At 40.7% G+C, this 27,017-nt stretch overlaps 1 protein-coding gene across 2 annotated transcripts in view; it reads right to left on the bottom strand.

The window, feature by feature from the left end:
• GDA (guanine deaminase) overlaps positions 1-27,017 on the bottom strand; it is a 71,114-nt gene that overhangs the window by 30,773 nt on the left and 13,324 nt on the right. For both annotated transcript variants that reach the window (XM_078061678.1, XM_036113455.2), the window contains exons 2-3: positions 7,998-8,086; positions 125-296 (exon numbers count right to left, since the gene is read on the bottom strand). In XM_078061678.1, coding sequence (XP_077917804.1) covers positions 125-296; positions 7,998-8,086 — 261 coding nt within the window. The remainder of the gene's footprint in view (positions 1-124; positions 297-7,997; positions 8,087-27,017) is intronic.

Here is a 27,017-nt window from a genome sequence, read left to right as displayed (position 1 = left end):
TGTCTCTACAGTCCATTCTAGCCTCAACTGCCTATGTTTTATAATTAAAATATGCCCCAAGAAATGGATGTGTCTACAGGTGATTTGGTCATAACACACTGCTACTGACAAGCAAGATACTTACGACAACTCTGGTATATACTTCTTCAGCGAAGTCGATGTTCTGGAATTTGAGTTCTGTAGGAAATGTGTACATGGTCAGCCAGTCCAAAAGCGGCAGGTCCACATTACTCCCAGCAAAAGAATACTGAGGGGCGTGGATGTGTGTATCAACCAGCCCAGGCATGAAGAACTCACTGGAAATTAATACAAGGGGAAAAGAATTTAATAACACCTTCAATCATTTTCCATACCTTTAAATCACATTTTCTCTCCACGGTGATTTAATTGTTTACCCCACGCAGGTTTAGAGCTAATGCAATCAGACGATTGTAAATTCTCCTGTTATCTAGCAATCAAGAAATAGAAGTGACGCTCTGCTGGGAGAGATACAGCTCCTACATTGGAATGGTGGAATGGCTGGTGTGAGGTTAACTAAAGATGATCGAGGGAGGCAGAAGCACAGCACTGAGAAGAAGCAAAACAGTCATGGAACAAGACATCCGATGACTTTGTTCTCATAATTGGAGGTTGTAGGACGGGGAGCAAAGATGAGAAAGAAGACCTTTAAAGCTTCTAGAGCCACGCTGAGGAATTACTCCCAAGTCACTAAGGATGACTGACGATGACAAACGGTGGCCGCAATGCTAGACTCAGTGGTCGTCTTGACCTTGGCTGACTACAAGAAATCTGGTCCTTCCCCCTGTGAGGTAGGGGCTGAGTTCTGAAATGAAGCAGCAACGGCAAACTGAGGCTGGTTAGGGACAGGCCCTCTTAGGAGACGAGACTGTCAATGGGTGGGCGGTGTCGGATGGGTAAGTGAGGACAGCTGTAGTGGTCAGACAGCCGTCTCCAGGTGCCGCTGATCACTCCTGCTATTCCCCCGGCCTGCCAACTAATTTTCACACTTCCACTGATTCACATAACCGAAAGTCCTGGAAAGATGTTTTTAAGAGCTTTCAGGGGCACTACCCACAGATTCGAGGAAGCCCCCAAACTAACACACTTAAAGCTTCTCCAAAAAAACGAATCCAGTTCACTGGGGTCTATTAAGTGTCTACACACATCCAAACAGATATTTGTTGAAGACCATACGTACCACCACGACCACCACCCTGAGAAAATATGAATTATATTTTAATATACATAAAGAACTTGAGCTCAAAACTTGACATAACAAAGAACCCCTTATGCTACCAATTGAAATGTACACCATCTCAGTGAAAGGCAAACAAAGCCTGGGCTACCTATAAAATGCTTTCTTTTTAAAGAAATGGGAACCGGGAATGGTGGCGATAATGCTGATGACCAGCAGATGATGTTTACTGAAGAAGTACATGTACCGGGAACAGCATCCACGTACGTCATCTTACTTGCGGGAGGCAGTTTATTACAGGGGTTAAGTATATACATTCTTGACTCAGACTGCCTGGTTTTGAATTGAGACCCCACCATAAACGAGCAGTAGGGTCATCGACATGTTATTTAACTTCGTTGCGACTCAGTGTCTACAGTGGTGGCATCATAGAGCTGTTGTGAGGATTGTTAGCACGTGTAAAAACAGTGCCTAGATAACAAAAAGCCCTCAAAAAAAAAATAGTAGTTATGATGATGTAATGCTCACAACAAACTTACAAAGTAGTACTGTTGTCCTCATTTATAGAAGAGAAAACTGAAGCTCGGGAAATGTAAGTAGCTTTAAAAAAAAAAAAAAAAGTACTCCTGCAACAAGTCAGCTTTGGAGCCTAGATTCAAATCCAGGCAGTTTGTCTGCAGGCTCAGTACTCTTGGTCACTACCCTCCGGAGGACAGAATTTTTCATTCACTTTGGCGGGGAAGAGCAGTGACAATCTCGTGTGGTAAGAAGGCCGCATTAAGTGAGCCTACAATGTGGGGGGCACGCAGAGAGGGGGAATGAGCTATGGATTCCTCTCAGGCATGAGTCGCTGACCTCTCAGGATACCTCAGTCCTGGGGCTTTCCCCGTCTCCACCACCATGAAATGAAATGGCTGTGTGATTTCTTTATGTAGTTGAATTGTTCAATCAAATAATATTTCCCAAGTAACTGAAAAGTTTTAAAAACTCTCCTAAGCCTTGTGGGAGATCCAAAGAGAAATAAGACATTTTCTTGTCTTCAAAGAGATTATAATCTAGTTGAGCAGATTAGGGGTGAGTGAGGATATCTGTGTGTGTATGTGTATGTGTTAGGGGCAGGGAGAATAGGGAGAGAGGGAGGCGGAGAGAAAGAGAGAAGTAGATCTGGTCAAAATATTAAGGATCTTAGTGAGCAATTTCACTCCTAGTGGTTTGCCCAACTGAAATAAAACAATGCTTATGAAAAGGCATTACACAAAAATATTTAGAGCAGTTTTATGTATCCTAGCCTTGAACTGGAAACAAATCAAATACCGCAGGAAAACAGATAGACAAACTGTGGTATATCAACACAACGGAATGCTATTTGGCAATAAAAAAGAAAGAACTACTGTTATAAACAACAAAATGGATGAATCTTGGAAACATTACGATGAGTGAAGAATCCAGACACAAGAATTATTGATTTATTCCATTCATATGACATTTTTTTTAAAGATTTTATTTATTTATTTGACAGAGAGAGAGAGAGAGAGAGTACAAGTAGGCAGAGCGACAGGCAGAGGGAGAGGGAGAAGCAGGCTCCCTGAAGAGCAGGGAGCCCAATGCGGGGCTCAATCCCAGGACCCTGGGATCATGACCTGAGCCAAAGGCAGACGCTTAACGACTGAGCCACCCAGGTGCCCCATTCATATGACATTTAAAAACAGGCAGAAGTAATCCATGTGATTGAAAAAATTAAACAGTGGACAAGGGGCTGGAGAGTGACTGGAAGGGGCATAAAGGAACTTTCTAGGCTGATAGGAATGTGTTATATCTTGATTGGTTTATGTTGGTTACATAGCTATATATGTTTGTCAAAACTTATCAACGTACATACCTAAGATCTGTGCACTTTACTACATAAAAAATGTTTCAGAAACAACAGCCAGAAAAAAGCTTCTTTAAAAAGGGTCTTGAATAATCAATTCAGTGAATTAACTGGTATTGGTTATTCCATAGCCAGGAGGGAGGGGATGGCGAGGCTACTTGTTACTTTGTTTTTTCTTCTCTTTTGCAGAACTGTGACACTTTGAGTCTCAGGTTTAGGACATGAATCTGGCGGTGGCAGGCATGTGCGGGGAGACTCCTCCCATGCATGTCCCAAGCATGACATTTCTGAATAAAGATTATGGTGATAGGAACAGAAAGGGAAAGATGAATACAAGAGAAAAAGCTTGATATTTTATTAGCTGTGGGCAGCAAAGGAGAGGAATGAGTCCAAAAGAGAGCTTTTGAGCATGTGAAGCTGATTATATGACATGATGTGAAGAGAACGTAGGAGGAAATTCCACGTTGAGGGAGGGGATGTTATTAAGTCTAGAGTCTGTTTAATCTCCAAGGGTCCAAAAAGGATCAGAAACGTGGGATAAGAGGTGACAGAAGAGGTACGGATGGGATTCAGATTTGAGAGTCTTCTCTGTGGAGGTAAGCCTAGAATTTGGGGGTGCCAGAGATTTCTGTGGAAAAAGAACAAAACTGAGTCTTGAACAGCACCAGTCCACTTACAGGAGTAAGAATGAGGAAGACAAGGCCATGCTCCTGGAGCAGAGTTGTCAGGAGGACTGAGGGAGATCCAGAAAAGAGAGGTCTCAAGGACAGCAACGAAGAGAAAGGAGTACAGGACAGAGACCAGTGTCCAAACCTGCAAGAGTCCAAGGCAAGTGGTCTCAGGAAAAGAGAGCTCTCATTTCTGTGCAGTGGTTGGGGAGACACCTGACTGCATGTGGATTCAGTCCTTCATTATAGAATACTTACCAAGTCTCTAGAATGGTTTAGTTACTGTCCTACGTGCCGAAAAGAAACCCATAAACGTGAAAGATCAGTGTTTAGAGAAAGTACTGGGCAGAGAGAGAATTCCCTTTAAAAATATTTGGTAGTGAAAGAATGGGCAGGTGGGGGGACGGAAAGTCACATTTTGTTGAGCATGTTCTTAAGGAAGCAGAGATGAAAGAACTCTTTTCAATTTCGCTTACTCACTAGCTTCACTTCCTTAGAAAATCTCCACTTCCCCTCAGATAAAAACCATTAATTTCATATTCCAAACCTGCGGTGCTGGCCAGGCTGCATCAGAATCTGAGGACAGAGATTGTCTGCCCCTATATACACTTCCCAAAACACCCACTCATCTTTTAACCAAGTGGACAATGTTAATGAAAGCTCTACCATCCAGAAAGTTGAAAATAGAGCTACCATATGATCCAGCAATTGCACTACTGGGTATTTACCCCAAAGATACAAATGTAGGGATCCGAAGGGGTATGTGCACCCCAATGTTTATAGCAGCAATATCCACAATAGCCAATCTATGGAAAGAGCCAAGATGTCCATCAACAGATGAATGGATAAAGAAGATGTGGTATATATATACAATGGAATATTATGCAGCCATCAAAAGGAATAAGATCTTGCCATTTGCAACGATGTGGATAGAACTGGAGAGTGTTATGCTGAGCGAAATAAGTCAATCAGAGAAAGACATGTATCATATGACTTCACTGATATGAGGAATTCTTAATCTCAGGAAACAAACTGAGGGTTGCTGGAGTGGTGGGGGGTGGGAGGGATGGGGTGGCTGGGTGATAGACATTGGGGAGGGTATGTGCTATGGTGAGCACTGTGAATTGTGTAAGACTGTTGAATCACAGACCTGTACCTCTAAAACAAATAATACATTATATGTTTAAAAAAAAAAAAAGAAGAAGAAGGTAGCAGGAGGGTAAAAATGAAGGGGGGGAAATCGGAGGGGGAGACGAACCATGAGAGACGATGGACTCTGAAAAACAAACTGAGGGTTCTAGAGGGGAGGGGGGTGGGGGGATGGGTTAGCCCGGTGATGGGTATTAAAGAGGGCACGTACTGCATGGAGCACTGGGTGTTATGCACAAACAATGAATCATGGAACACTACATCAAAAACTAATGATGTAATGTATGGTGACTAACATAACATAATAATAAAAAAAAAAAAGAAAGCTCTACCATCAAAACACATGACTATCTTGAAGGGTCTGAGTTGCCCAAGCTGTTTGCTCACCATTGTCAACGTCATTTACCTGCCAGCCGGGAGCTGTGATGGTCCTGTGGGCTTGGGAATCCCAGGCTCTTTGAAAATGACCATTTCCTTGCCCAACAACGCAGGGGTGTAAAACAATAACATCCTGTCTTTATTTAAAATTTTGGTATTTTGTTCATCATGGATTTTTTGCATTAATTTTGATTTTTAAAAATATTGCATCAGGGGTGCCTGGGTGGCTCAGTCGTTAAGCGTCTGCCTTCGGCTCAGGTCATGATCCCAGGGTCCTGGGATCGAGCCCCACATCGGGCTCCCTGCTCAGTGGGAAGCCTGCTTCTCCCCCTCCCATTCCCCCTGCTTGTGTTCCCTCTCTCGCTGTGTCTCTCTCTGTCAAATAAATAAATTAATAAATCTTAAAAATAAATAAATAAATAAATAAAAATATTGCATCAAACTATTACTTATCTTGATTCCTGAGTTTTTTGCCTTCCCCACCATCCTTAAATTCCTTGCCAGATGTGAATGCCTCATTCTGGCCCTGCCACCCTTTCTATGGTCCATGGCCACAATCTGATCCACTTCTTTCAAAGCTCTGCTCAGGGTGCTCCGGTTGTCATTTTCACTTAAGAAAATCCACATCGTGGGGCGCCTGGGTGGCTCAGTCAGTTCAGTGTCTGCCTTTGGCTCAGGTCGTGATCCCAGGGTCCTGGGATGGAGCCCAGAATCGGGCTCCCTACTCAGCAGGGAGCCTCCTTCTCCCTCTGCTCCTCCCCCTGCTTGTGCTCTCTCTCTCTCAAGTAAATAAATAAAATCTTTAAAAAAAAAAAAAGAAAGAAAATCTACATTGTGCTGAGATAGACCTGCAGGTACAGTAAGTCTGTTAAACACACTGTCAGAAACACCATCTTCTGTGGTATCTTAATTGTGACTTGAAATTCAACTGCACATATCTCGTGTGTTTGGTATAAGGCTTTTCTACAAAGACTTCAGTCTTCAACCAAGGTTTATGTTTTTTCTTACCTTACCACTTCTCTGTGCGTGGTGCCTAGAGGCACCCCAGAGTCCACATTTGTCTGATGGACTTTCCTCCAAAAGCAGCCTCATACAGAGGGACGGAAGGACTTGCGGACCCACAGAAGTGTTCACCCCGCCCCCCATCCTCCAACTACCCCACCCTCCTCCACTCACTCATACAAATCTAGCAAGAGGAAGCAGACGATAACACAGAAGGGGCTAGAATTATCTCCACGCCCACTGGATTCACTTTTAGGCCCACTGCCCAAGAGCTTCCCAGCCCAGAGAGAGGCAGCAGGTAGGAAATGTGAACACAAATGTAAGTGCACCAAAACTTCACTATGAGCAGTCACCCCGTCTGTCAGGACTGTGGCCAGCCCCTCTGCCTCAAAGCCTTACGGGTAGCCCAGTTCACAAAGCTGCTGCAGCGTATGGAGGTGGCATCCACGACCACTGAGAACAATTCTGCTAACAGCCTAGGAGACAGGCTCAGAGAAAGGAGGTGACTTGCTTTCAGGCTTTAGCGAGAGGATTCAAGCCAGGTGTTCCAACACCTAGTTCACTGTTCTCACCACATTACTCTGAAGTCACTTCCCAAGTTATAAAAACATCTTTAGAATGAAAGTGATTTTTATTGATTTTGGAACTTCCATTGACTTTGGAAACATGCTTGCCCTGAAACAAGATAAAATCTTTGAGTTCAAAAAAGTATTCCCATCCTGGGGCACCTGGGTGGCGCAGTTGGTTAAGCGGTGGACTCTTGGTTTCGGCTCAGCTCTGATCTAGGGTTTGTGAGATCGAGCCCCGCGTAGGACTTGCACTGAGCAAGGAGTCTGCTTGAGCTCCTCTCTCCCTCTCCCACTGCCCCTCCGCCTCCAAAATAAATAAATAAATCTTTAAAAAAATAAAGCATTCCCATCTATATAAAACAAATCAACCAGACTATGAAGAGAGTGAGCCAATCATAGCAAACACGTTTTGAACAAATATTAAAACGCCCCAAACATGGGGCGCCTAGGTGGCTCAGTCAGTTAAGCATCTGCCTTCGGCTCAGGTCATGATCTCTGGGTCCTGGGATCGAGCCCCACATCAGGACCTTGCTCAGCGAGCGGGGAGTCTGCTTTCTCTCTCTCCCTCTGCCCCTCCCCCTGCTCATTCTCTCTCTCTCTCTCTCTCTCTCTCTCACACACACACACACACACATAAATAAATAAAATATTTTTTTAAAAACCCACAACATAAAACCACAGCTCAAGTGCGCTTTGGGGGATAGGTCTTCCCGAACTATGCTGCCGGTTACTGCTCCCCAAACCTCCATCCCCACCCCCCACCCCCGGCATTTTCTCTCCCTCCCTCTTTATTTCTTTCATGGAAGGTATCCCCACCTATCACTGGCGAGCTTCCATATCTGTGTACCTGCTTACTCTCTGAGATCCCCGTGGGCTGTAAACCCTGAGCGGGCAAAGACTTTACAGATCATTTTCTCCTCCAGATCCTGGTTGTTACACACAGTAAGCTCAACAAAGATCTGCTGAAGAGATAAACAGATGACGGCAGCCTCCTGTTCTCAAAGCTTCCATCCTTCAGCTTCCTGTTCTCGAATTCCCTTCTTTTCACCTCACCCCGCAAGGAAAAACACAAAGCCTCTCCGTCCCTCAAGGCAGGTTTCTCATCGTCTGAGACTAGTGAAGGGCACTAGTTAACAGAGAAAGAGAAGAAGTTGGCTGTGACTTACTGGTTGCTTAGTTCTCTTATTTCACACGGCTTGAAGCACCATTCTTTGGCCAGCTTTTCTTGTTGGGATGCTTCTTCTAAAAACACTATCTTTAAAAGAAAGAAAGAGAAGAATCACAAATTAATGAGCCATAGGCATTTGTTGTTGTTAAATAGCTAAATCTTTTTAAAAGGTGTTCAATAACCAAATGGGATAGAGTTCAGAGACAAAAAGATAGGGGTTTGCCTTTGCTTGTCCAAGGAAGCAAACTGCATGAGATTTCTTTTTCTGCCTTTCTACAGATACAAGTAAGACTTCAAAAATTCTAATTTGAAGATACAGGGTATTAAAAATGGCTAATTGATACCTATTTCTGCCCATACCCTAAAATGATTAAAGGAAACAATTATTTATAGAAAGTGTACCTCACTGCAGATGAATAAAAGATTTTTGTTCGGCTGTTAAAGGAAACTCACGTCCGGAGTACGGTAGTAGGATCTCATGGGGCAAGTTATTAACACTGAATATAATTGCACATCATAATTGCCTGACAATCGAATCTTAGCATGAATTATGTTGATGCTCTGGTGCTGGACATCTGCCATAAAGAGGTCTGCTATATTTTTCTAGTACTGTGGATGAGATGCTAACAGAGCGATCTCTCACGCAGGCTGATGAGCCCATGCACAACAGCCGGGAAACCTTGGATGGACCTCTTATTCTCTCTTGGTCTGGTCTCCCCAGGGCACCCTGGAGATAAAATCAGTACATACTTCACAGGGCTGTTGTAAAGACTAAATATGATAACTGTGGTGAAGAAGTTAGCACATCCCTAGAATATATTAAATACTAGACACATTGTATCTATTGCTGATTCTTTTTTAAATATAGTGTTATTGCCTTCTCTATAAAAATGGATTGCAAAGCAAGAAAAAACAAAGGGACAATGGAATATATATGCAGGAAATATCGTGCATTTCATTTATAAATGTAATATTGGGAGAATAAATGTTTTATGGAACATGAAATACTGAAAAAAGACTGCTAAATAAAATGTATCTAATTAATTAGAAGCAAGGCACTATGCTGCCTGACAAATAGTTTGTGGAACTGAAAATAAAGTAAAATAAATGTTGATTGAAATCTCTATTCATTAATGATAAGCTTTTTTTAAAAAATGGGATTTTTTTATCTCAGAAGAGAAAATGAAAATGTAATTCCTACAAATGAGAAAATATAATTTGATGATCCTAAAAACAGATTTGAATCAATAAGTATCAAAGCAGATCCATAATTAATTTAAAAAACACAAAAACAATTTATCTCTATAACTCAGAGCTGATTTACCATTAAACACATAAATCACATACATGCATACCTACATAAAAATATTTGTAAAGCACTATATTCACACATTTGAATATATATTTGAAATAAATGGTTTTTGAGGAAAATATAAATGATCAAAACTTATTCTGGAGAGACAGGGAAACTGAAAGAACTAGTAACTCTAGTAGAAACTGAGGAAGTGTTTTTTGTTGTTTCTTTGTTGTTTTTTTTTGGAGAGAGAGTGCGAGCAGGTGTGGAGGGACAGAGAGAGAGGGAGAGAATCTCAAGCACACTCATGCTGAGCCTGGACCCTGATGCAGGTCTCGATCTCACAACCATGAGATCATGACCTGAGCCAAAATCAAGAGTCGTTCGCTTAACCGACTGAGCCACCCAGGCGCCCCATGAAGTTTTACTAACCCATTAAGTAAGCTTGTGGTTCAGAACCACACTGTCTAATAGAACTAAAATGCCTGTCATAAATACAAGTTTCTCCTTCTAATAATTGGAGCTCTCCCCTGAGGACATGGTTTTCCCTGGGCTTCTCAAATGGCAGGTGTTCACACATCAGAGTCAGGCAATGAGTTGGTTCCTTCCATACCCACCACAGTTCTTCCCAAACCATTTCCCCTGCACCTTCTTGTAAACTAAGTTCCTTTAAGACCTGCCCCTTCCAGCTTTCAAGAGCACCTTTCTCTCACTGTCTAGATTTGTTGATGCCTGCCTCACATTCTTTCTCTCCACTCCAAGCCCTGCCTTCATTCCTTTGAAAATCATCATGGACTTTTGACACCATGACAACCTATTTCCACGAACTCCTTTTCAGCAATTTGTTCATAAACAGATGAACAAATAAAGTTCACGAACTTCATATTATGGTCACACCTTGGACATGCTCATGACCCACAACTGCTCCACCTCCAAAAATCCTGAATCACATATCAGGCCACAGTGACCTCTCTTTCCAGTTTGCCATTTCAACTACTCCAACCAATCTTCCACCTGGAAAAGCCCTCCCTTTACCTTCTCCTCTCTACTCTTCCCCAGTCCATCAGTGGTCTTCTTCCACATTGTCCTTGTCCAGCTTAGATTCTACCACCTGTTATTTCATATTTTTTAGTTCTTAGTCAACATACATCTGGTAGAGGTTCAGCCTTAACTGAATCCAACTCTCCCCTTCTCTGGGCTACACATGTGGAAGCCAGGCAGGGTTGGAGCAAAGCACACGATGTGGTAGATGGAATGTCCATAATCATCAAGATCAGATGCGCTCCTACCAATGCCTGTTGCTGGTGCCCTAAGACATCTCTCTAGCACTGCGGTCTTTACTTTCAGTAAAACAGAAAACATAATTGTATAGCCACCAACAGATCATTGAAAATGTTTTTTCAGTGATAGATTAATATTATCAAATAACTCAGAAGGAATTCAAAGAATTGAGAGATATTGCTATGACAAAGCTCCTCCCAGTCACGTCCACTTGATTTACGTGAAAATGTTTCTCAGCACTTACATCTATAAAAATGGAAAATAAGAAAAAAATTGATGCTGCTCCTATTTCGTTCTACCAACAAGTAACACTCATCCATACATATATGGAAAAAACAGCTTTTTTATTTAACATTTAACAAATTACCTTATGGTCCCAGGAAATTTTAAATACATTTATGCACACAAATTTGACTGCAATGGTTGATTAATAAAAGACTTTCAAATATAAAACTATATTGCATTAGCATAGACTCTGTAAGGAAAGTAGAATAGAATTAATAGTTCAAGAAGAAAAAGGGACTATATAGCATTTCAGATCATTAAAGAGAAGCTAGTTCATGATTTTCTAAAAAATAGATTAAGGTAGATATCAAATCACTATATTTTTATTCTATCAGATACATTTTAAAAAGTAATGTCACAGTTCAATTTTGACAGGTATATATAATTTGCAAAAATTATGGGCTTTAAGTGTATTTAAATTTAATAAAAACTATACATATCAACTTTTAAAAAGTGCAAATGCACTTAAGTTTTTCAAAATTCCTTTAAGGGGCACATTAGTTTAAAAAAAAATGTGAAGAGCACTTCTCTAGTAAACTCATTCCCGCCCTCCATTATGAAGATTTGAAATCTACTCTCTCTTCAAATTTCTCACTGCATTTAAAAGCGTACATCACACATGTACGATAGTGAAAAATTGCAAACAATTTCAAAGTCAGTAAGAGATTGGTTAAATACAACTAAACATGGCAGCAATTAAAAGTGACAGTGAAGAGGCACGTGGGAGGCTCAGTTGGTTGAGCGTCTGCCTCTTGGTTTCAGCTCAGCTCATGATCTCATGGGTCAAGGGACTGAGCCCTGCGTTGGGCTCCGCACTCAGCAGGGAGTCTGCTTGAAAGATTCTCTCCCTCTGGCCCGCCCCCCACTCATTCAATGCTCTCTCTCTCAAGTAAATAAATAAATCTTAAAAAAAATGACAATGAAGGCTTATAGCTATCAAATGGAACATTATCCCTGATACGATCTTAAGGTATTTTTAAAAATGCAGGTTACTAGATAACATGTATGGTATAATCACATTTTTTAGTAAGAATGAGGTGTGTGTTTTGGCATTTCTGAACATTGATGGTAGGGATCATTTCCTCATAGTACACTCTTTGGGATTCAAAATTGTTAATAAATGTTTTTCTTATAGCAAAAATATCAAAGTTAATTCCATTTTAATTGTATATGAAAGTGTAAAGTAAAAAAAAAAAAAAGAATACATAAATGTAATCTCCACTCATGGAGCCTATGGTTGGGGAATTAAGATACACAGAGACAGATGATACACGAGACAAGGAAGGGATAATGACAGGGCGCCGTGGGCTCTGGGGGGTTCAGAGAGAGACAGTGGGTGTGTTCAGTGAAGGTTTCAAAGGCAGAACTCTGACGAAAAGTATCTGGAGTTGAAGACAAAAGAATGGAAGGGGTAAATAATGATATGAGCAGAAGCACAGAGGCAAAAAACTGCAAGATGTATTACAGACAGTAGTCTTCTTTAAATACCACTGCAACAGTGGGTTGGAAAGAACTTTAATCCACAAATCAAGTACTTAATAGACTGTTCTCTGGCTCTTACTCATGTATTCACTCAACAATTACTGCCTGCATGTAAAACATGATTCCAGGGAGTAGGAACAATAAATCGACAGGTGAATATGAGATATACTGCATACATTAGTGGGTGCTGTGATGAAAAATAAAGCAAGGTAAATGGATGAGATAAAACGTGGTGTGTGATGGAACTCTCTGAGAAATGATGTTTGAGCAGAGAACTGTATAAAGGGAGGGAGTAAAACACTTGCATATTCTGGGAGGAGCATTCCAGGCACAGGGAACAAATCAGTACAAAGGCTCTGACATGTATATTTAAATTTAATTTAAATTAATGCTTGGCAAGTTTTGAAACACCAGGAATACCAGTGGGGATATGGTACAAGGACTAGAAGAATAGAGATGGTAGCCAGACGCTTTGTAGATCATGGTACAGCCTTGAGATTTACTTTTAAGAAATCTTTAAAATTATTTTGGAAATTATTTTGCAAAATTATAAAATACCACCAATGTTCTCTTTATGGGGCAATGGCTCTCTGATCCTGAGTTTCTCTGGGCTTATGGGGCCATTCATTCACATCTTTCAATTTTTCACCCATTTTAGTAAGTACCTGTTACAACCCGCAACCTTCCTCCGCAAGCCACAGTTTAGGTGGGTTGTCTGGCACATACAGAAATCATTAAAAACCAGGTTTCATAAAATCAGAGATGGTACCAGCTAACTGGAACCTTCTCATCTGACCTCCTTGTTTTCCAGATGAGGAAATTGAATCCCTTCTGTTAAGGAAACTGCTCCAAGTGCTCTCTCACTTGAAACTGTGACTATTTAGGATGACAAATACTGAGAATGTCAGCAATACTAAAGCCAAAAGCAGATGAGTAATGACTGTCAGCTAATGAAAAACTCTCTGCAAGATAGAGGCTTCAAACACCAGATGGCAAATTTGGGCAAGATGTTTGTTGCTATGAAGAGTAAATTGCTCTTCAGGCCACTGCGAAATAGCTGGGCCACCCAAAAAATAAGTTTGCCAAACTCTGCTACAGACTCCTAAAAAGACTCTTGTAAGTTAAAATTATATAATTTGAAAACCACTCCAGTGGTGTACAACTAACATGTCCAAAAAGCTTTATCCTAATTTATGATTGGTTTTTCAATTGGCAATAACTCTTAACAATTATTCCCTTAACTTTAGAGTTTGATAAAATACTCTTGGAAAAGTGTAGATTCTGGCTATCTTATAAAACTTTATTTTGCTATAGAAAACATGTTTTTGATAGATAAAAAAGTAACTTTAGTAATTCTTCTGATCTAATGACATCACTAGTGATTCATTGGCATTTAGTAACTTTTTATTAGAAAAATAAAACATGTTCTAAAATGATGGGACATCTGATAATAATAATAATATTATTCTTAAATGAACTTACTGTGTGCAATACACTGTCCTACACACTTTACATGCGTTAATTCATTTTAACCTCACAAGAATCCTATGAGGTAGGTAGTATTACTAACCTCATCTTACAGATGAGAAAACTGAGGCACAGATATGTTAAGCATTTTACCCAAGATTACACAGCTGGTAGGTATCTAAAATTTGAACTATAGTCATTGTCCAGGCTGAGGGCTATTAAGCGCTATACTATACATTTTTAAAAATTGTCTTTCATGCAAAATTTTTAAACAGAGCCCTCCCCTACAATTTCTCTTTTCTTTATAAAATATTTCTTGGTGCCTTTCCTTTCCTTTCCCTTCCCTTAATACATCCCAGGCTGGTGGGCCTGGTGGGGCCAGGAACAAAAAAGCAGTTGGGGCTAAAGGGGTCATCAAGGCTGAGAAGGCTAACAGGGCCACAGGGACTGGGGGTGAAGAAGTATGGAGTCAAGGAGGCAGGTTAAGAGGGCAGGGATGGGGACGCCTGGGTGGCTCAGTCGGTTAAGCGTCTGCCTTCGGCTCAGGTCATGATCCCAGGGTCCTGGGATCGAGTCCCACATCGGGCTCCCTGCTCCGCGGGGAGCCTGCTTCTCCCTCTGCCTCTGCTTCTCTCTCTCTCTGTCTCTCATGAATAAATAAATAAAATCTTTAAAAAAAAAAAAAGAGGGCAGGGATGGCTGAGGAGTCACCACCAGGGCCAAGAGTTTGATTACACACAGGGTGTCCAGCAAGTACGTAAATATACTGCGGTTAATGATAGTCTTCTCAGAGGTGAGTTACAAATATGGAAAGGGAGGGATAGCATATGGTGGTACTGGATTTGAATTGGAAGTACTGATGTCAACTCATAGTTTTCAACTTAGATCAATAATGAATGAATGAATATATATGTATACACATACATACATACATACTTACTTACATATGTATATACATGCATACATAAACCCTTCCTAAATCTATCTGCTAAGAGGACATAGAAACAATGATACCCTGTAGCAATTAGCACCCGTAATGCTCAGATCTTGGTTTCTATATACCATTCTCCACTACAAAGAACCAGATTGACTCCAGGGCTGGAGCAAAGCACAAGATAAATAGGGAATGTAATTTTGTACCAAAAAGGAAGCACTAAAAAAATAGCCAAAGAGTGGTAAAAAGCACACAGGAGCCACCTTGAAGAAGTTCCAGCTAGCAAAATATGGGCCAATCTGAGCATCAAATAATAATAATATTGTTATTATTTATAATTATTTATTTATAATTTATTAGTATTATTATGAATTAAATCCCAATGAATAAAATATGTATCCCTGAATCCACACAAATAAATGAATGAATGGATGAGGGAGAGTTTTTCCTTACAGTAGAACACCAACTAACACATGTGGAAGGAATGATAGAACTAGAAAATTAGCATTTGGCAACCATCATGGTAATAAATGATTCATGCAAAAATCGTCAATGAATGTTAAGTGGGTGAAAATTTTGTTGAAGAACAGGATATTTATATAAATTCAAAATATCTCCCCACAAAATTTATTTTATGTAGAAAAATAGTAACTTTTTGGTGGAAAAATCTGGTAATCACTACCTGAACCAAATGAACAAAGTTAACATCAAGAATAATGGGCTAAATCAACATCACGTGTCTTCAGCTCTGATGCACCAAGAAGAACACAGCATTGCTTCTGTGGTATTCCTGCCAAAAAATGCATAATCTGAGTCTAATCATGAGGAAACATCGGGTGAACCCAAACTGGAAGACATCCTAAAACAAAACAAAAGAAACAAACAAACTGTCCTACCTTCTTGGAACTTACTCAGGACAGTTAAGACTTGAAGACCTGTTCCAGGTGAAAGGCGACTAAAAAATCATGATAAGTAAATACAACTTATGATTCTAGTAGGCATCCTGACCCAGAAGGAGAAAAGAGCTATCAGGGACATCACTGGGTCAGTAGGCAGGGTATGAATGGATCTGTGGATAATGCGGCAGATTTAGATCTACATTAATTTCCTGATCTAGATGATTGTACATGATTATGTAAGACAGCATCCTCATTTTGTTTTGTTTTGTTTTGTTTGGAAATACACACTGAAGTACTTAGACTAGAACAGGATGTGTGTAACTTACTCTCAATTAGTTCAGAAAAAAAAGTGCGTGCGCACGCGCACGTGTGTGTGTGTGTGTTTGCATATGTATACATACATGTATCGGGGGGAGGGGGAAGAACCATGAAGCAAATGTGGTAAAATGTTAACAGTAGGGAACCTGGGTGAAGGCTATATGAGAGTTATTCATGGTATTCTTGCAGCTTTTTAAAAGAATTTTGCAATGATTTAAAAAATTTTAAAAAGGTTTTTTTTATTTTTACTTATTTATTTGTCAGAGAGAGAAAGAGCACAAGCAGGGAGAGAGGCAGGCAGAGGGAGAAGCAGGCTCTCTGCTGAGCAAGGAGCCAGACGTGGGACTCGATCCCAGGACCCTGGGATCATGACCTGAGCTGAAGGCAGAGGCTTAACCAACTGAGCCACCCAGGCGGCCCTAAAATCTTAACTACAAAGCAAACAGTATACTGTTTAGAAATATAAATATTCAAATGAAAGTATAATGACAAGTAAGGACATGGTAAACATAAAATTTAGGATAATGGCTCCCTCAGAGGGGGAAGGGAAGGGAATGGGATGGAAAGGGCACCTGGGAGGCTTCAAAGAAAACTGATGGTTCATCGTGTGTTCATTCATACCCCACACACAGGCATTATAACTGTTCTTTTTTATGTGAGCAAATATATGAACAAAAACAAATTCTCTGCTCGTAATAAATGTTATTTTTTAACATCAAAATCATATCATATAAAATGCTCACACTGATCATCTGTAGAACACCCAAATCACCAACAAGAAACACTGCAAGCAGGGTAGAGACGGTGGGAAAACAGAATGACACAGATCTAATATTTACAGCACCCTAAAGCAGCAATCTAAAGTGAGGTCATATTGGGGTGCCTGGGTGGCTCAGTCAGTTAAGTGTTCGACTCTTGGTTTTGGCTGAGGTCATGACCTCAGGGTCCAGGGATCAAGCCCCATGTTGAACTCTGCGCTCAGCGGGAAGTCTGCTGGAGGACTCTCTCTCCCCGTCCCTCCATCCCTCCTCTACTCGCATTCTCTCTCTCTCTAAAATAAATAAATAAATCTTTTTAAAAATTAAAAAAAAAATAAAATGAGATCATATATGTCCCTTTTTTTCAAGCAGACGGTAATGTACTGGATGACCTCTACATGCACCTGATAGTTTGTGAATGGCTTTGGGATACAAATTGTTACACCCTAATTTATTTGTTTCCCAAATTCAAAATCCCTTGATGCCTTAACCAATTTCTGGAATAGGGGTACAATTATCATCAAACATTGAGTCAAATTCATCCCAAATCCCAAAGCTTAATCCCAAGGTTAAACAACACATTTGAATCATTAAATCATTAAACAACCCAATTATTGCAGTTGCTGTCTCACAAAAGACATCTTCAGAAACCAAATTTAGCAAGTGGACATCTGAGCATGAATTTAGGAAAAGCACTCATTTTTCTCTTTTGGAAACTGAAAGGTGATAGTAATAGTCCACACAGTTTATCTCAACGGACTGTGGCTGATACATAGATACTGATAAGAACATGTTGGCATGCACAAAAGTACTGGCCACACAAGCTTACCCTTTTTTTAAAACATGAAATCTGCCTTAGGGACCTCTTATAGGTTGAATTGAGTCTCCCTAAAATTCATATGTTGAAGTCTTAAATTCCCAGTACCTCAGAATGTGACTGTATTTGGAAATAAGGTCTTTACAGAGGTAATCAAGTTAAAATGAGGTCATGAAGATGGGCCTGAATCCAATAGGACTTCTGTCCTTATAAAAAAGGAAAATGTGGGAAGTTGGTATGAAAAAACATAGGGAGAAGATACCATCAACAAGCCATGGAGAGAGGCCTAGAACAGATGCTTCCCTCACATCTCTCAGAAAGAACCAACTCTGCTGATACTTTGATCTTGGACTTTCAGCCTGCAGACTGGGAGACGATAAATTTCCATTGTTTAAACCAACTGGTTTGTAGTACTTTGTTCCAGTACTCCTAGTAAACTGATACCAGACTTCATAGGAGGAAGGACTGGAAGACTAGTCTAATAAATCAGCAAAGGAAAAACACTGCAGAAACTCTCTTGGTTTTTTGTAGGCACCTCATCTGAGAAGTTTGACGTGTTAAAAAAAAAAAAATACTAGGGGCACCTGGGTGGCTCAGTCAGCCAAGCATCCTTTTAAACTTAGCTTGGGGTACTAGTTGTTGGTTTATAGTTGTGGAGGGATGAACTGAATTGAGATGTTTTCAGGAAGGTGACCAGAATGTGGAAAAATCCTAAAATCAAAACATGAGAGGAAATTCTAAGTGGAAATGACTGTATTTTCTCTGAAGAAGAAGTCAAGAAGATTACCGTGGTTGCAAATAATGGACACACCATCACATAAATGTGTCACTCCAGAGCGGCAAAAGCAGCTTCAATAATGGAATATTCAGCAACAGAATTTTTCAATTTCATGAATAGAAGAATCTTCTAACAATTAAAAGTGGGTATAAATGGAATTCACTGACTCACAACATAGTGAACTTCTCCTAGCTGGAAGTGCCAAGCAGAGGCTGACTGACCATCTGTTCGGTTTGTTGTAGCGGAAATTAATTTCTACACAGGGTGCGAGGGGAGGCTCCTCCACAACTCAGATTCCAAACACCCATGTGGTGGCTCAAAAATATGTCCACAGATTCTTCAGTGCTCCTCTCTTCAAAAGGTGGAGTCTAGTTCCCTTCCCCAACCTTACAGTGGGCCAAACTTAGCGATGTGCTGGGAATGAAGCATGCATGATGCTATGTGCCTTCTAGTTTTCACGTGGCTCTCTCAGTTTTGAATTGTTATTCTGGGGGAAGCCTCCAGTCATGCCATGAGGTTACTCGAGCAGCCCTAGGAGAAGCTCTTGTGGGGAAATACCATGGATTGCTGCCAACCACTGTAAGCACCAGCGTATAGTAATGTAAATAACCTTGAACATTGGAAGTGGGTTCTTCAGCCTCAGTCAAGCCTTCAGTCTTGGCCAACATCTTGACTGAGGCCTCGTGAGAGATCCTGAGCCTGAGTCTCTCAGTTAAACTGCTCCTGAATCCCTGACCCAAAAGAACTGTAAGGATAATACAGTTGTTTCAAGCCCCTCCATTTTGAGGTAATTTGTGATGCAGGAATAGTTAACCAATATGATCCATTTTGATCTGAACACTAAGGGTACGTTGCAGTCTTGAGAAGCCTGCTCACACAACCTTTTTTTTTTATTTTTTATTTTTGCCACTTCTCTTTTAATAAATCCAAACCACGATTGCCAAAAATTAGTTCCTATCACTGAAGGATAAATGATTATACAATGGTAATCTATTGTAAAAGGAGAAAGTAGACAAGGAATCTAAAATTAATTCCTCCCACTCGGCCTGATTATTACCCCACATTCAAATCTGCTGAGAAAGACTAATGCAGACCTCACAATTAGATCTGTAAGTTCTCTTCAGCAGGAATGGAGCCCTTCAACAAGTTCATCTCTCAGTTGCAAATGGTCAGTTAAACAAGTGCTGAGCCTTTCTACTCTTTGTACAAAAAGGAACCATCTCTCAATATGGCACCTCTGCTCACCCAAACTTAAAGGTCCAAAACAGACTTCTACAAACTCCAGATTCATATATTTGACATTTTCCTTGATATCTCATTAGTATTTCTCACAAGGCACTTCAAAGTCAATGTGTCCAAAATGGAATCCATGATCTTATTCCCAAACCTAGGTCCTTTTGAGGGCTCCTATTCTAGAGAATGAGACCTCATCAATTCAGGATACAATGCAGAAACTTTTGTCACATCTCTTTCTCACCCTCTGCTTAAAATCTCAATGGCTAAATGACAGATGTTGGCGGGGATGTGGAGAAAGGGGAACCCTCTTACACTGTTGGTGGGAATGCAAGCTGGTGCAGCCACTCTGGAAAACAGTATGGAGGTTCTTCAAAAAGTTGAAAATAGAGCTACCATACGATCCAGCAATTGCACTACTGGTTATTTACCCCAAAGATACAAATGTAGGGATCCGAAGGGGTACATGCACCCCGATGTTTATAGCAGCAATGTCCACAATAGCCAAACTGTGGAAAGAGCCAAGATGTCCATCGACAGATGAATGGATAAAGAAGATGTGGTATATATATACAATGGAATATTATGCAGCCATCAAAAAGAATGAAATCTTGCCATTTGCAACGATGTGGATGGAACTGGAGGGTGTTATGCTGAGCGAAATAAGTCAATCAGAGAAAGACATGTATCACATGACCTCACTGATATGAGGAATTCTTAATCTCAGGAAACAAACTGAGGGTTGCTGGAGTGGTGGGAGGTGGGAGGGATGGGGTGGCTGGGTGATAGACATTGGGGAGGGTATGTGCTATGTGAGTGCTGTGAATTGTGCAAGACTGTTGAATCACAGATCTGTACCTCTGAAGCAAATAATACATTATATTATAAAAAAAAAAGAAGAAGAAGAAGAAGAAGATAGCAGGAGGGGAAGAATGAAGGGGGGAAATCGGAGAGGGAGACGAACCATGAGAGACGATGGACTCTGAAAAACAAACTGAGGGTTCTAGAGGGGAGGGGTTGGGAGGATGGGTTGGCCTGGTGACGGGTATCAAAGAGGGCACGTACTGCATGGAGCACTGGGTGTTATACACAAACAATGAATCATGGAACACTACATCAAAAACTAATGATGTAATGTATGGTGGTTAACATAACATAAAAAAAAAAAGACAAAAAAAAACCTCAATGGCTTCCCAATGCATTTAAGATGAAGAAAAGTTTATAACATGATCTATAGAGCCCTGGGTGGTTGACTAATCCAATTTCAGCCTAATCCAGTGCCTTGTCCACACTTCCCTTGCTCTCTCTGCTCCACCACACTGATCTCATTCAGACCCTATAAGCACCCTACTCTCCCCACCATTGGGCCTTTACATAAAGCTTCCTTCTGCATAAACACCTTTACTTTCCTTTTGTCCAATTAAACCTACACATATTTCTTATTTCAGTTTAGCTGTCTTTCCTTAGGGCACCTTTCCTGACTACCTCAAATTCCCCATCCCCATCCCCAGTTAATGATTCTCAAAGCACCAGGCAACTCTTCTTTATGGAAATACAAGATTGTGGCTAAATGGACAAAATCTAGAACCAGCCTTCCTGGCTTAAGTCCTTTTCTGTTGTGTGAATTTTCAGCAAGTTACTTAAACTCTCTCTGCTGTTCTCTCATCTATAAAGTGGGGATAATAGATATGAACACTTTGTGACAATTAAATAAGACAATGGACGTAAAGTGTTTAGCATGGTGGCCGATGAAAGACATCATGAAGGTCTGAGCTACTGTTTGATTACAGTTGCAATTTCACAGTCTCATGTGTATTCATAATTAATGTTTTACTTATATCTGTCTTTATCAATAAATGGTAAATTCCACAAGGGTGATGTCTGTTTTTACTCGTTATCATTCTTCCATTTCCTGCCACAGTCTTAGCATATGAGCAGTGATTGCTGAGCCCTGGATGAATAAATACATGAATGTAATGTAGTGCCTAGACTCTGGAGAACCCTGAGATGTCACATTAAGGAGTTTAGACTTTATGCTCTAGAAATTTTTTGAACAAGAGTCACGTGTGAAAATTAACAGAATGATGATTGTAAGGTAAGTTGGGAGGAGAGTTTAGTGACAGAAGAAGTCTTAGTCCACCATTTGAATGGTTCATTTGGGTGAAGGCAATGGCCAGTGTAGAGAGTAGCAGGATGTGGGAAGAATGTTAAGGAAGGACCCACACAATATGATAGTACACGGATGTGGGGGGAACAGTTGAGGAGATGGTGTGTGTGTGTATTTATATATATATAAATACTAAATCTCTGAATGAGAGAACAAGGACAGAAGGATAAAACTATGGAAGCCAAGAGGAGATGTTGGTTTGTGGGTAGGGAGAAGAGATGGGGTGGAGGAGCAGGACTTGCAGACAGAGCTGTCCAACAACAGGGGTGGCCAGGTCTGGAGACAGAGATTGGAGTCATCTGTACAGAGATGAATGTGAACCCCATGCAAGAGGCTGACATATCTGGGAAAGAAAAGATGGATAAAAAGGACCAACAGGGGAAGCCTAGGGTTTGCAGCTGATTTAATGAGCCCAGAAAGGTGAAAGGAGCTAGGAAATGAATTGTAAAAGGGAAAGTCAGACAGAACTGGGGAGTAATGACATAGAAGCTCATTCCCAACCACTCTTTAAGAATTCAGCTGAAGGGTCAACCACTTACTCAGCAATCTTTTTTTTTATTTTTTTTATTTTTTAAAGATTTTATTTATTTATTTGACAGAGAGAGACACAGCGAGAGAGGGAATGCAAGCAGGGGGAGTGGGAGAGGGAGAAGCAGGCTTCCCGCCGAGCAGGGAGCCCGATGTGGGACTCGATCCCAGGACCCTGGGATCATGACCTGAGCCAAAGGCAGACGCTTAATGACTGAGCCACCCAGGCACCCCGACTCAGCAATCTTTTTGACCCACACCCTCAAGCTAAACAAGGTGCTCCTTTGGCACTGTTTGCCTGCATCTGCGAATAGCAAAGTGGTGGGCTAAATAATGGCCAGTTATAGCCAGTTCCTAATCCTTGTAACCTGTGAATGTTATCTTACATGGCAAAAGAGATTTTGCAGATGTGGCTAAATTAAGAATCATAACATGGGGAAATTATTCTGGATGATCAGAGTGGGTCCTAAATGTAATCACAAGTGTCCTTAGTAAAGGGAGATAGAGATTTGACACAGAAGCAGAAGCCAAGTTGACCACTGAAGCAAGATGCTGACTTTGAAGATGAAGAGAGGGTCCATGAACCAAGGACAGAAGAAATGTAGCTCTAGAAACTGGAAAGGGCAAGAAAACAGATTCTTCCTTAGAAATTTCAGAGCGGGCAGGGCCCTTGATTTTGGCCCAATGAAACAGACTTCTGACCTCCAGAAATGTAAGAGAATCAACGTGTGTTGTTTCTGACTATCAAGTATGTAGTAAGTTGTTATAGTAGCCATAGGAAATTAACACAAGCACTTCATTCACTGCATTATCATTTAAAGTGAGAGTATCTGTCTCCCCACTAATGTATAACCTCCTCAGAAGACTGTGATGCTCTTGGACCTTGATATTCCTGGCATCAAACAGAGTGCTAGACACACAGAGACACTCAAATAAATGTTTGGAGAACGGCTGGAAGGAAGAAAAAAGAGAATCAGAAAAAGAAGAAAAGAGGGCGCCTGGGTGGCTCAGTTGGTTAAGCGACTACCTTCAGCTCAGGTCATGATCCTGGAGTCCCTGGATCGAGTCCCGCATCGGGCTCCCTGCTCGGCAGGGAGTCTGCTTCTCCCTCTGACCCTCCCCCGCCTCATGTGCTTTCCCTCTCTCTCATTCTCTCTCTCTCAAATAAAATCTTTAAAAAAAAAAAAAAAGAATACAGAAAGGATGTCCAAGACAAAGCACTAAACAGTGCATTTAGGGTACTACCATTTGCTGTGGGAAGAAAAGAATACATATCAATATTTTAATATATATATGTATATATATTAGCTTGTATGTTTTGTACACAATCTCTAGAAAAATACATAAGAAATTGGGAACAGAAACTGGTTGCCTGTTGGAAGGGGGCAATACCAGGTCTAGGCTACAGGAACAAGGAAGGGCACTTCCTAGTCACTACAACTCCTTTTGTGCACTGGAGATTTCCTATCATGTGCATGGATTTTCTCTTTAGGTATATTTTTTTAAATCCCAATTCCAATATTTATCAGCTGTTTGACATTGACAACCCGTTACTTAATCTCACTAGACCTTTGTTTCCTACCTCATAAAATGAGAATAAAACTACTATCTTCCTCATAAAGTGGGTGTGACCATTAGATGAGATAACACAAGGAAAATGCTCCAAAGAAAGCCTGGTATAAAGTAAGCATTCAGTAACATCAGTGCTACCTGTTTTCATAAATACGGTGGGCGAGATACTCTAAAGGGCCCTCCAGTTACAAAACAATTATATGTTGCCTAAGACTTTTTAAGTCGTGCTTTTAGGTAGCACTTGCAGGACATAGGGGAAGCATCAAGGTCTTTTTTCTAGTCTGAAAGAGGAGCAGTGAACAGTAAGCTCAGACAAAATGCATGGAAGCCCCAGAGATCCCTAGCTCCCAAAAATCCTTTCTAGAGGACCACATCCCTATACCCATTTCACAGATAAGACACACGAAGAATACTGACTAGCCCATGATCACTTGATCCTTTGAATAATAGAATCCCTTCTCCAGTTCAGGTATCCTAACTTCTAGACTAATATAATTTCCCGTAATATTCAGTTTATTAAATCCCCTTTACATACAGCTCTACAAAAATCCAATTATTAAGTTTTGAAAAAGATCTGTATTGGATGAAGACAAAAATGAGCTTTATTCTTTTCTCAGGCTTTATGTATATTCCTTGCCTCTTGCTGTATCCTTTATATAGTTCTAGGAGAGTCATTTTTGCTAACTAGAATTCTATCTTTAAAATTAATATGTGCAGGGGCGCCTGGGTGGCTCAGTCAGTTAAGCGTCTGCCTTCGGCTCAGGTCATGATCCCAGAGTCCTGGGATTGAGCCCCGCATTGGGCTCCCTGCTCGGCCGGGAGCCTGCTTCTCCCTCTCCCTCTGCTCCCACCCCCCCAACTTGTGATCTCTCTCTCTCTGTGTCAAATAAATAAATAAAATCTTTAAAAATAAATAAATAAATAAAATTAATATGTGCAAATCCCCTCCCCTCTCCCGAGCTACTGCAACTGGTTCATTCCAAGAGCTCAGGGATAATTATGTGTTTTCATGAACACAGCATCATTAGTCAAACCTGTGGACCTAATCCAACTTTCCTGTTGTATTTTGATGGCAACCATAGAATGGTATTGATGTCATATTCCCTAAGTTTAAAGGGGAAAAAAGCTTTATATTTCTTTCTGTTTGTTTGATTTACAATTCATCTCTCTTCATCCTGTTTGCTCACTGGATGGGACACAGTTGTAAGAAATAATAAAGATTGCCTCCTCCTGGAGGTTCGGATATAGGGCACCCTTCCCTGGTCTCAAAGCTACATTTTTTTAAATTTCTATTTTTTTCTATCATATATGGTGAAATTGAAAACATCTTTGTTTCAGTTTTTCATTTGTCACATTAATCACAAAGCTTTTCCCAGTTTCCCTGAAAAACCAAATGTTTTTCAATTTCTTTTATTTTTGTTAGTTTGGATTTTTGGGGGTTTTTTTGTGTGTTTTATTTTGTTTGTTTTTCAATTTCTAATTCTAGTGTGAGCCCACCAGCCTGTTTGGTTGTTGTTTATTATTCGTTTGTTAATCAGATTCACTGCATGTAGAAAACAGGATGAGAGTAGAGAGGCAAAGTTTGGGTTGGTTGTTTCTGCCAAGACTTCCTACCTGTGATTTGGGGTAGTTCTTCAGATAAGTCACACCACAACAGTTATTCCAAGGTTTCGCCCAAGTAGGCAAAGCCTACTTACAAAGTCAATATAAATGTGTAACAAAATCATGGTGGCCATCCAGACAGCATGCATTCACAGCAACTAAATTAAGTCAAATCATGTCTCCATTGCCAAAAGAGTAGATTAAAAAAGATCCTGGGTGGCTCAGTTGTTAAGCGTCTGCCTTCGGCTCGGGTCATGATCCTGGGGTCCTGGGATCGAGGCCCGCATCGGGCTCCCTGCTCAGCGGGAAGCCTGCTTCTCCCTCTCCCACTCCCCCTGCTTGTGTTCCCTCTCTCACTGTGTCTCTGTCAAATAAATAAAAAAATCTTTAAAAAAAAAAAAAAGATCAAATCTAAGTCTGACAAATATTTCACGTAACTTAATACTCTCTCCCTCCTTGTTTGCCTGTGCTCTCTTTATAGAAGCTCTAAATACACTTGACATTAGGTTTCACACGCCCAACATATTGTGAGCTTCACTGAACTCCACAAACTCAACTCCCGAAGCTCATGAAAGAGACTCAGAACAAGCCCAAATCCTGGCCTTACAAATTCCTCTCCTGTGTGGAGATGGATGCCAGCCATGAACCGACACTAGTTTGCTTTCCACCACTCCTGAAGCCCAACTACTCACTGGTTCGAAAGCTCTAACATGTAACAACACAACAGTGTTGTTGAAAACCTGATTAAGAATGAGCAAATTGTGGATCTCGCAAAGGACACATAATCGCTTTAGAAGGTGCACTGACAAGTTGTCAGAACCCCTTAGGAGTTTTCTTTTGCAACACAAAAAGCCAAAAGCAAGCAAAAATTTTTATCACAGAAACTGCTGACTGTACCCTAAGGCCTCCACGTACCCCCACACAGTTGAGCAACAGCGCAGCTTTTCACTTCCACCAGAGCTGCTCAAAATACAGGCTTTAAAACTAGACCATATGGATTTAAATCCTAATTCCGCTAGTTACCAGCAATGTGACCTTGAACAAAGGTCACTTGAACTGTTGATGACTCAGTTTCCTCATCTGCAAAATGGAGCTATAATGGTACTCAATTCACAGAGTTGTTGCAAGGATTGAGTTAGTATATGTTAAGGACTTAGACCAGCGGCTGATACATCAGAAGTGCTATACAATCTTTTGCCTTTATTAGAAATAATCGTTTTCTTGGTTATTCATCCCTCAAATATTTGCTGAGCACATTCTATTTACTAGATGAGCTTAGAGCCTATGGCAGCAACACCACTAGTAAAAAGAAACTACTTTAATGGCAGTACATCTTCCTTTGCTCATCAGTTTTCTCAGGAACATTCCAACATTTTCTAAAAATGCCAAGTTTGGGTTGTTTTCCAACTGTTTCATGAAAGTTACTGCATATATACCAAGGGTGAGAAATTGCACTGAAGCGTGGGTACTGACCGACCAGGTGGGCTCATGGGCTCGTCAAGTGATACCGACCAGTAGGCCAGCATGCAGCTTCTGGAATTCAGTCATAAACCTCCACAAAATCAGAAATATCCTCCAGGTTCATCTGTGAAAGTCACACCTG

This window comes from Halichoerus grypus, chromosome 14, assembly GCF_964656455.1.
Source record: "Halichoerus grypus chromosome 14, mHalGry1.hap1.1, whole genome shotgun sequence".
Classification (NCBI taxonomy): domain Eukaryota; kingdom Metazoa; phylum Chordata; class Mammalia; order Carnivora; family Phocidae; genus Halichoerus; species Halichoerus grypus.
Note: the sequence above shows the minus strand (reverse complement) of the source record. Positions and strands in the feature narration are given on the sequence as shown.